Raw genomic sequence first — 11,599 nt, 5'->3', positions numbered from 1 at the left:
TTTTTGAGGGGCGCCTGGGTGGCTCAGTGGGTTAAGCCTCTGCCTTCGGCTCAGGTCATGATCTCAGGGTCTTGGGATCAAGTCCCGCATTGGGCTCTCTGCTGGACAGGGAGCCTGCTTCCTCCTCTCTCTCTCTCTCTCTCTCTGCCTGCCTCTCTGTCTACTTGTAATCTCTGTCAAATAAATAAATAAAATCTTTAAAAAAAAAAACAAAAAACTTATTGAGTACTTACTCTATGCCACTGACCTAGGCCCTAGCATCAGAATAGTAACAGAAAGAAAAATTCACTCATTGACCCTACCAGCTAGTCTAGTAGCAGAGATCTAAAATAACCAAATAATTATATACATAAATATAAATTTACAGTTATGATAGGTGCTATGAATTGATGTAGACTTCCTAAGATCCTAACTCTCCAAAGCTGGAGGACATCCATTAACTGAGTAATTTTCACATCTAGGAATTTATACCTATTATCTCATTAGCACAAAGGCAGCTAATAAGTCTGCATTGTTTTTGAGTTTGTAAGAAACCTCACTGTTCATGGTAGGGCACTGAGTCAATAAATTATGGAATAACTATAGTGGAAATCTCTGTGTCACTAAAAATAATACAGCAGGTAATCACATAATAAGATCTTTCAAATACATATTATGTGAAAAAAGCAAGGTGCAGAACGACATGAATATATGAAATGCAATACTGTTTATGTTAACAAAAAGAAAAGAAGTGTATGTGTGCTTATAGAGTGCCAGAAATAAATTATCTTTCTCTGAAGAATAGAAGTTGTTATTTTTACTTTTTACTTTGGAATTTTCTGGATTTATTTGTGTGTATGTGTGTGTTATTTACAAGGGCACATATAATTCATCAATAACACATACAGTTTTGGATAAAGATCCATGGGCCCCAATACAGAACCACAGAATCAAAACATTTAGTGACAGGATCCTAATATGTATACATATACATACACATATATATTAATTAATCCTAATATGTATAATTAATATTATAGATATAATCCTAATATATATAATTAATAATTTTACAACAACTCTTGGGAACAAGTACTACAAAAGCTCTCCAGATGATTCCAACAATCAGCTAGATTAGGAACCACTGGTCTAATATAATGAAGTCTGAACTTGAGGGAAACATTCTACATCTAATTTCATATCTTTGTTGGAGCCAAAATATTTCCACAACTACTTATTTCTACATATTTCTACAATATTTCTACAACTACTAGAAAACAAAAGGCACACCATGGTAAAAATATCAGTTATGTTAATTACAGGTGTCACAGTCTCTTTCAGAGTCTACAGACAGCCTGGGAATGGCATTTCAAAACAAAACAAGATTTTTGTTCTGCTAAAGAAAATTTACTTCAAACTCATGTTAGACTCTAATTCCAGGTCAAGTATACCCAGACATCAAATACATCATCCTTTGAGCTGCTATTGTACTGTATTTATTGGGCTCTACAAGTCTTGATTTATAAGATGTACCAGGGACTTGAGGCAGAAAAACTGTGAATGAACTATTTTATATCAACCCCAGTGCCTTTCATATTATTACTGTTTTTTAAAGAAAATCCTTTAGTTGCAACAAACCTGCGGCTAGTGCTGTCCCTTTCCCAGCATGTTTTTCCACCTTAAAAAGTGAATAAACCAGCTCTGAAGTAAGGATATGGCTCTCTAAATAACTAAAATAACCATCTCTTTAACTCTAGATCCACCCCTTCCTATCTGTAAGACATCAGGTAAGTCATGCATGTTTTCAGCATCTCAGTTTCCTCACTTGTAAAATGGAATAACCATGGAATTGAATTCATTGTGGTATTGTAAGAAGTAAAAATAAAAACAGAGAAACTGCCTGGAAAATATCTGGTACATAGTAGTATTCAATAATACTCTTATTAGTTCTAGTTTGAACTAGCTCTTACTAGTTCAAAAAGATAAATGCACCCCTTCTGTTTATTGTAGCATTATTTATAATAGTCAACAAAACCAGCAATCTAAGGGTCCATCGATTGATTAATGGGCAAGGAAGATGAGGGGTGTGTGTTGGTGCATGCACACACAAATATCATGCAGCTATTAAAAAAAAGGATGAGATCTAGCCATTTGTGACAATGAGGACACACCTAGAGAGTATTATACTAAGTAAAATAAGTCAGACTGAGAAAGACAAATACTACAGGATTCCACTCATCAGGAGACTCTAACAAAAAAATAAAAAAATAAATGAACAAACAAAAAGCAGAACCAGACCTACAAACACAGAGAACAAACTGATGTTCACCAGAGAGGAGAGGGATGCAGGAATAGACAAAATCGGTGAAGGGGAGTGGGGGAGATGTCAGCTTCCAGTTACGGAATGAATACATCATGGAAATAAAAGGCACAGCATAGGGAACAAAGTCAATGGTACCGTAAGAGCACTGCACGGTGATAGATGGTAGCAACACTTGTGGTGAGCACAGCATAATGTAGAAGTTGTCAAATCATTACGTGGTACACTGAAACTAATATAAGATTGTATGTCAAGTATACTCAAATTTAAAAATTTACTATTTAATAATGATAATCTTCCATTTCTAATCATACTTCTGAATTCTCAAAAAATAAAGTCATAGTCTTAGCAATTAAGGCCACACTTTAGATTTTGATGTGACTTTGAAGCTTGTTGCATTTTTTAATTTAGCATTCTGTTCCAATTGATTCAGACTTTAATCCAACACATATTAACTCAGTGCCAACTCTGTATAAAGCACGGATCTAGGCACAGTGCAAAAAAAAAAAAAAAGAAGAAGAAGAAGAAGAAGAAGACAAACCTCTCATCTCTAGATTACTTTAGAAGAGCAAATGAGAAATGTGCACAAACTGTCATTATGTAAGACGGAAGCCAGTACCATAAGAGGCAAGTATCTGGGAATTCAGAAGAGACAATAGTTAATTCCACCTGATGGGTGATACAGGGCTGGAGGTGGGAGATCCGAGTCACTATCATGGTATAGGGTTTAGGCCAGCTACACAAAAGGCACCACTCAGCAGGGTTCAGCAACAGGGGAAGAAGATGATCTCATGGAGTTTCTGGCTACACATAGTCCAAAATCTCTTTCCCACTGGCTATTCAAGGTGAAGGCCCTCAAAAACAATACGACCAAATATCCATATGTATAAATACTGGGGTTTTTAGAATTCCTCTTTACCAGGACCCTATAGACAAAAGTTGAAATAATTCACATTTATGAGCTTATAATTCCATAAAGCTCTATCAGGGAAACAGTATCCCATGGAGTTTTACAGCAAGAGCTCTACAGTCTAATCTTGCCAGATTAGTAATGGAAAAAAGACAGCACTGCTACCCAATGATGACTAGGTAGTCATGGAGAGAAAAATCTGTTGGCATCTGCCCAAAGCCCAGTAAGCAGATGGCCTTGGGCACAAAATCCATCATGACGATTGGCACCTCATTGGGATGCTTGGAGCAGTGAAGGGGCCTGAAAAATGCCCTTCTTTGGCTGCCCTTTCTCCTGAGGCATATTGGTGGCACAGGAGGGAGACAACTGCCTGACTCCTGCCAAAGGGAGAAAAGATGGCCTTTAAAATCTAGGCTACTGCAGCCTCCTGGGTAGTCAATCTGGTGCCTTTCAAGCCACCAAAGAGCATCTTAAGGATGTGTGTCTGATTTCCTCTAGGACAGATGATCCCCAACAGATTCCATTCAAAGCTGGCTCAAGGATAACAAGCCAAGCTCCAAGATGGTGGAGGGGGTCTAGGTCCTCAGTAGCCATGGCTAGTGAGTCAGCTTTACGGTTCAACATCTTCTTACCTATTTGAGGATTCTTAAATCAGTGATGTATAGCTACTAAGTGAATTTCTGTTCTCTAAGATTAAGTGCACCTGGATGATTAAGGTTGTTAACTACTTGAAGGGGCAATCCCCATAGCAATCTATTTTGTAGATGCTTGCTAATTTGGAATTTTTCAAAGTTAATGAAGATCCTTTTTTTTCTGAAACATATGGTTTTGTAATATTTATAATACTGCCTAATATTTCAAATATTTTAACCACTTGACATTAAAACATCGATTATATCACGACACGACACACATGCACACACACTGGTTAGTCTTAATATGCTCTTGAGTAGACTTCTCTGAACCCACAGCAAATAAAATACAATGGCAAACTGCTGGCCTTTATCCCAAGAAACTATTAACTGAGTTTCAGTCATAAGGATATTAAATATCACTCTTAAATAAGAGAGTTATTATTCTAATATGAATTGCTATTTGCACAAAATTTTGACTATTCCCTACTTTCACAGTTGTTTTAAATGTAGATGAGAATTACTTCCTGAAAACAACAACAAAGTCACAGCCAATGTACACAAGATCCCTCTGACTTAGGTTGTACTTAAATTAATAGGGTGTGTTGTTTTATATAAACATATTTGTTTAGAGCAGATAACCTTAATTGTTATTTCAATTACCTTAGGGCCTAAAACAGTTTAACAATAAAATTTTCTGATTATTCAAGAATCCACCCATATCAATGAGAAAATGACCAGTTTGGAAGAGTGTCTGATCACAATTTTGTTCAAGACAAGGATGCTATAATCAGCTACTAGCAGCAGAAATTGTTAAATTACCTCATAATGGCAAGTACCAGTTAATCACGTAAATATATACCTTTATGAAATATTATGTAAATACTTCAGTTAAAGATTATAATACCATAAATAATGAAAATTTTAAAACATATAATTCATTACAACTGAGATAATCAAACTATCCCAGAGATATAAAATGATAAGCATGCAAATAAAATAAATGGTAAGGGATTGGGTAAGTGTGAGTGAAGTTTAAATGAAAATAAAAAGTTAAAAAAAAAAGTTCTTATTTCTGAGTGGCTAATTTTCACGTGTGTGATCCAAAATTGTTCCCCCAGAAAATCAAGTAAAACTGTTAAATAAGGTACTCTTTTCATTTCCGTAAGTGTGGAGAGATTTCCAATCCACTCCTTAGAGGGGAACTTGACTCTACTCAATATTGACTCCTACTCAAAGAGTGACTCATGACCATTCAGGCATGGCCTAGGGTTTTGCCTCTAGTGTACTCCCTCAATTCCATCAATAAACAGTGAGGGAGGCAGCGGTTCTCCATGGGGCTGGTTAGGGTTGGCTGTGCAAACCCACCTCTTCCTACTGGCAGGCCCCAAACTATAGATTTGATGGGAAAGGGAGTCATTATCCTGGAGGTCCAACGTTCCTAATTCTTTAAGATTAACTACATCATTCTCCTCATCCCTATAAACCTATTAGAACCAAAGAAAAATCCCAGGCTGCTCTTTGATTTTACTCACACTCACACTCTTTTTCTTGACTAATGCCACAAAGTTAGTTAATATGAAATGGGGTTTGTACCAATGCTAATAGAGAAATCTCGATCCACAGACAGTAGGGCTCATTTCAGTATGAACTACTTGAAAACACTTTGATTTTAAATCATCAAGCCCAGCCTGTTGGGGGAGCAGAGTAAAATAATACCCTTTTCAAAATAAACATGCAAATTTCTTGCAAATACATTCTTTTCCAAAGAGTAAACACAGAACATACTCTAAAGAAGCACCGACCACCCAATGTTAAAATACAACTAGCTCAAAATGTAGCACATAAACATGAGTACCTCCAGCCAAGATCTTCTCTTCCAGTTCTGCCATTTGCTTCTTATAAGCTTTTAAAGCTGCTTCTTTGAAAGAGGGATGGATTCTCTTTGGCTTTGTGATTTCCACTGGCTGTTCAGGGATGTTTTGGTTTTCATCTTCTTTTATTTCCATTTCAGTTGATGTTTCATTTAAGGGTTCCAATCCCCCTTCACTAACCACATCATCTCCCTGCCCATCATAAACCTCATCTTGTGGAGTTTCATAGGGTGTTTCATATGAAGGGTGATCATATACCTGCATTTGCTCATCTGTTTCAGTCATACTAGTCCTATTTTCTAGCTTAGCAAGGACTTGTTCCATCACTTCAACATAATCTGTCTCGTTATCAGCCACTGGTTCACTATAGTCCTCCTCATCCTCTGCTTTGTAGTAAAAAGGCTCTGTGTAGACATCAGAGTCAAGGGTGGTACTTGATTCATTTGCAGTTGATTGGGATAATGTCCGAAATCTCCCCATTAAGGAAGAGCCACTGTCTTCATACCCACTGAGACTCTGGGTGCTTTTGTTCCATACCACCTCCAAGGCTGATTTAGCCCTCTGTAATGTAGATCCAAATTTTGGAAAGCTGAAAGCCTTATCAGAAAGGTCAATGCTTAATCGACTATGCCATGATTTGGGTGGGGCATCCTCTGAGTCATCACTTTGCAATTCACTTTGACTTCCATACATCATGGGCAATTGGTTTTGATTTTGGTACAGCTCATTAGAATTAGTTTCCTGATAAGAATCATACTGGCCAACCCACTGGCCTTGTGGTTCATTATCCATCCCAGGGCACGGAGATGAGTTGTCATCTTGGGTGAAATCATAGCTCTCAGAGTCATCCTGAACATCACTGTGGCACTTTCCCAAGTCTTCTAGGTCTTTATTATAAACGTCCAGCTGCTGATCAGATAGACTGTTTGTGTCATAGTCAAGAGCTTCCTGGGTGGATGAATCCAAACCTAAGTCAGCTCCTTGCTCTGCTTGATTCCATTCCTTCCAAGGAGAAAGATCCTCCTGCAAAGAGAACTGAGAATCACTGTAATGACTTTGATCTCCAGATGCACACACCATGCCATTATTCATTCCACTATCCACAGTTTCTGTGTTCCCAGTTTCACTCTTCACACCTCCCATGGCCCCATTCAAATGTTGATCCTGCAGACTGTCATACAAGGTAGGTGTGCCCTCCTGTTTCCTCTGCCAAAGTTCCCGGTCTGAAGATGACAGGAGGGAGCTTCCATTAGCTCTAGTAAAAAACTGGTTTTCTGAAAAATCCTCTGAGTAAGACTGACACAGTTTGGAAAAATCTGATTCAGAACGACTAAGTTTAGCAGTGAAAAAATCACTCTGTGAATGCCAGAGGGGTGTAGCATCTGCATAACGGGTTGCAGTTTGTTTTTCCAAATTATCTGATTCTGGCAATTGTGAGGAAATTTTATCATAATCAGATTTATTTGAAATTCTGCTGCTACTAGCAGTTTTATTCTTGGCTCTAGCATTGTGTGATTTTGAACTTGACTTGGAAGTACTTCCTTTTGTTGGAAACTCTGACTTGGAAAGCACAGCGTAACTGTTTCTATTGAGGTCAGGTTCCAGCTCTCCATCACTGTCATCAGGTGACTGCCAATTGTTCTTCTTGCTTTTGGGCTCTGGAGTAGACAGCTTTATATCCATGCTCTCATATGTCTGGGAGGACGGTATCCCTCTCTCTTTTCTTTCTCTTATATCATGAGTAAGAATATCTGTTGAGATTCCAATTCCTGTTCCTTTGAGTTTGTAGGATTTTTTTAAGACGGAATCCCTTTGCTGAGGGGTTTCAAAGTACACAAGTATGGGTCGAGGTTTTGCATTTGGGCAGTCCCTCTGGTGCCCTATCCTTTGAGCAAATTCAATTTTAATAGCATTTGGTGCATCTGAGAAACCCATTTTATCTATTAGAATTTGATATACCACACTTTCAACGTATTCGAATCTTTCTTCAGGCACATTTAGAAATCTCAGGCTTGCCTTGCTACCCATATGACCTAAATGTTTAATATAATCATGGATGTCTCTGGTTTCCCTTCGAGACTGGACAAACCCTGTACGTAGCTGTTCGATTTCACTTTGTACAACCTCCACACTGCTGGAGATCTCATCGATGGAATGCTTGAGAGCATTGACATGCCCTCGTAGTTCAGAAAGTTCTGTTTCAATCTGACTTATACCCTGAAGTTCCTTAAAGATCATTTCCATGACATCATGTGTCTGGCTAATGCACCCAGAGGAACTGAAACCTGGTTCCAGGGGATTTGTCTTTGGGTTTCGTGCAGTTCTGTCCAAAGATTTACTTCTTATTCCCCAGGTTTTCTTCATTGTGCTCAACTCTGAATCTGACGAGACACACTCCTGACTCTTCTTCCATTTTCTCAGTTTGCGTAACGCTCCTAGTTTCAAACTATGTAGAGTGCGTTCTCCATCGGAGCTGCCCTCAGAGGGGGCCAGGCTGCTTGAACTCTTTCTATTGCGTCTAACTGGCATTGTGTGTGTTGATTGCACCTGATTTTCTGTACTACTCCTTAGTTCATTGAGTGATTCCGAATAGGAACTCTCAATTGAAGATAACTCTTGAAGCTGATCCTCATTATCACCGTTGGTTACATTAATGTTCTTTCGGAGGCCATTGGCAATAGCTACTCGGTAACTGAATGTTGGCGAGAGGGAAAACTCTTTATTAACCCCCTCCTCTTCGGTGGATAAGTTGCGAGTAGATGAACACTTTGCAATCTTCTTTACAGTGCTTTTTAAGGTATTAGAAAATTTGGGGGTTTTGGTCTGGCCAGCAGTGGGAAAGTCTTGATCCTTTTTCTGTGGATGATTCTCTTTTTTTTTGGTTGTATTTCCCAATTTCTTTGTAAACATTCCTTTGCAAAGCTTATGTATGTAAGGTAAAATCAGGCTCTTGAAGAGATTAGCCACCATGGAGAGCAATTAGTGCAAGCTTTTCTGCCCCAAAGAAGTAAACAAGGTACCGGGATGAAAATCTGTAAATTCAAGGCAAGCATCTCTGTTCAGATGTTCTGTGAATTATTGAAAATAGCAGGCAGGGCAGCCATGGCTCCGCCGCCGTGTCACAGTCCCATGAAAACCAGAAGCAAAGCTCCATTTATGAAAGACATTCTCTCCGGGCGAAAGGGTTTCATGACTCTCTCTCATTTCCACATAACTTCATAGAGTGTCTAAAAGAAAGGAAGGTTAATATGAATATCAGAATTCAATTCTAGATTTATCCCATTTCTAACATTTTTCAGAGGTATTCAAGATACACAGTGTGTGAAAAATTGCCGGGGTGGGGAAGCAGGGGAATATTTGAATTTCAGTACGCATTTACTTTTAAAGTAATTATAAAGCAAATCCTTACCAATAACTACGTTTAAGGCATATTTTTCTTCCTAAATCACTTATGGGTGGACACAACTGAACTGAATAAATGAGCTGATATAGTAATAAAAGGTAACAATGGTTATTTAGGAAAGGCTATGTAAGAAAATAAGCAAATTTAAAAAGCTATATTGACTACATGACATTATCATTTCCACCTTATTTCCTTTCTTAAAAGTACATTTACTTATACAAACATAAGCATAAGCATTCAAAATTTAATGTTCTCCCTATCCTAGACATTCAAAATTCATCAAATTAATATTATTTATGTATGTAAGACCTTTTCTTATTCAAATAACATTTTCTTTTTCTAGGTATTCAATGACTGGAAATTTCTTAAATAATAAAGTAACCCAAGTGAGAAATACTTCATATGATGAAATAAATACCAAGAGGAAATATATTTGAAAACATAGATAATATATCCAAATTTTGAGAGGACATGACTTGGAAGAGTTGAGCCATTCCAATCAACTGGCACAGCCTTATGGCAGATGCCGGGGAACCCATCCCTAGGCTAGAACTATGACTGGACATCGAGTACCAAATTACAAAAGGAAATTGTGCCACAAATTAGATGTGCCCACAGATAACCAAAAACTGGTCATATATAATTCATCCAATGATTCGGTATTTTATAATGCATGTGAACACACCAGCAACTAATCTTTATGATGGTTAGTTTCTTGAATTACATGAAATACAAGAAGAAGCAAAGGGAGAAGGAAGAGAGCAAAGTTACCTTCAATTTCCTGGCTCACCAGCACCATGCCTTGTATGTAGTAGTATTCAAATAAAATTTGGTGGGACTAAACTAAACTATTTTACAGTTGAAAGATACCATAGAGTAACGGTAACAGCCAAAAGCCTTTGCGAACGTTGAACTACATATTTGGGTAGGTAAATAATTGACATAATACTTTAAAGAATACATCATAAACTGCATATGGTTTTAGGAGCTGGCTGACTCTTCATAAGCTCCCTCTGCTTGGAAATCTGCCATGTTTACTTCACTTGCATTCTTCAGGGACTCAGGGGAAAACATGCTCTGGCCAGGAGCCAAGTTTCACAAGAAATAGAGCAATGTAAGTGAGAAAGGGAAGCATAAAGATGGAGGAGAGGAAGAAACAGATTCTAAAGAAGTCCTTGTCTTTGGGGTTTCATAAACTGTTAAAGAGTCTAATTCCTCTTGTCTAAAATGATTTGATATTCATTCATAATTACAAGCCAGGACCTGTTTTCTACTAATATAAATGTCGAGAAATTGACTCTTGAATTAAATTTTAAAAATACTTATTGTACCCCTAGACAACCTTTCCTTGAGGAGAGAAGACTTGGGAAATTTAAGTGAAAGGAAGGAAAGGAAATTATTTTAAAACCAACTTTCACACAATAAACTATTCTACTAATCACTCAACCCAAGATTCTGAGTCTATCAAACCTCAAAACAAATACTTCTTGTTTGGGGCGCCTGGGTGGCTCAGTAGCTTAAAGCCTCTGCCTTTGGCTCAGGTCATGATCCCGGGGTCCTGGGATCGAGCCCCACATCGAGCCCCGCGCGTCGGGCTCTCTGCTCAGCAGGGAGCATGCTTCCCCTCCTCTCTTTCTGCCTGCCTCTCTGCCTACTTGTGATCCCTGTCTGTCAAATAAATAATAAATAAAATCTTTTTTAAAAAGTACTTCTTGTTTGAATTAGAGCAACAATTTTGTCAATGCCTCTGATGTTTCATGAAATTGTTATGTATTTCCTGACCTGCATTATTTGCTCAGAACTCTCGTTCTAGGCAATAATTGTTGGCAAAATTTTGAGCAGGAAAGTTCAAACTGAATTGAAGTCCTGCCTCAAAAAAAAAAAAAAGAAAGAAAGAAAGAAAACAAAAGAAACAAACAAACAAACTAAGGGCCTATGTCCACCATTCCACCTACAAACTCACCCGCTCTACATTCCAGCCACAGAGTGACTTGTTATTCGCTAAGGGCTCTATGCTCCTTCATGCCTCAGTAACTTTTCTGTTCCCTACCTAGAATATCATTTGTATCTCGCCCATTCTGTCTATAAAAATTGTATTTAAATGCCAGAATCATTTGTCCTGTGAACACTTCACCAGCCACCCACATCGAGCTGTCCTCTCTTTGCCACACTCTCCCATAACCCAGTTCGTAGGCAATTAGAACTTTTCTGTGTTACAGTCTTCTTTCTTTCTCCACTCATAATGTCCTCTTTAAGGATAAAAACTATAACTTGTCTCAGCATACATGATAAGCTCTCAATAATTGTTTACTGAATAATTGGCCTCGGGGTACAAAGTTCCGGTAATATAAGAAGAATAAAGCATAGAAATCAGCTGTATAGCATAGTGCTAAGAGTTAATAATGTTGATTATATACATAAAATTTTTGCCAATAGGGTCGATCTTATGTTAAGTGTTCATATCACAAAATAGTAATTTAA

At 37.9% G+C, this 11,599-nt stretch overlaps 1 protein-coding gene across 2 annotated transcripts in view; it reads right to left on the bottom strand.

Moving 5' to 3' along the window:
- Positions 1-8,688, bottom strand: part of LOC111153260 (unc-13 homolog C) — a 574,799-nt gene extending 566,111 nt beyond the window's left edge. The window contains exon 1 of one of the 2 annotated variants that reach the window (XM_022512170.1): positions 5,700-8,688. In XM_022512170.1, the coding sequence (XP_022367878.1) occupies positions 5,700-8,685 (2,986 nt within the window). In that variant the 5' untranslated portion in view covers positions 8,686-8,688. The remainder of the gene's footprint in view (positions 1-5,699) is intronic. The other variant, XM_022512169.1, reaches the window with a different exon arrangement.
- Positions 8,689-11,599: the final 2,911 nt, after the last annotated feature.

This window comes from Enhydra lutris, unplaced genomic scaffold (genome assembly GCF_002288905.1).
Source record: "Enhydra lutris kenyoni isolate GAN:26980312 unplaced genomic scaffold, ASM228890v2 scaffoldscaffold31, whole genome shotgun sequence".
Classification (NCBI taxonomy): domain Eukaryota; kingdom Metazoa; phylum Chordata; class Mammalia; order Carnivora; family Mustelidae; genus Enhydra; species Enhydra lutris.
This window is presented reverse-complemented; position numbering and strand designations above follow the sequence as displayed.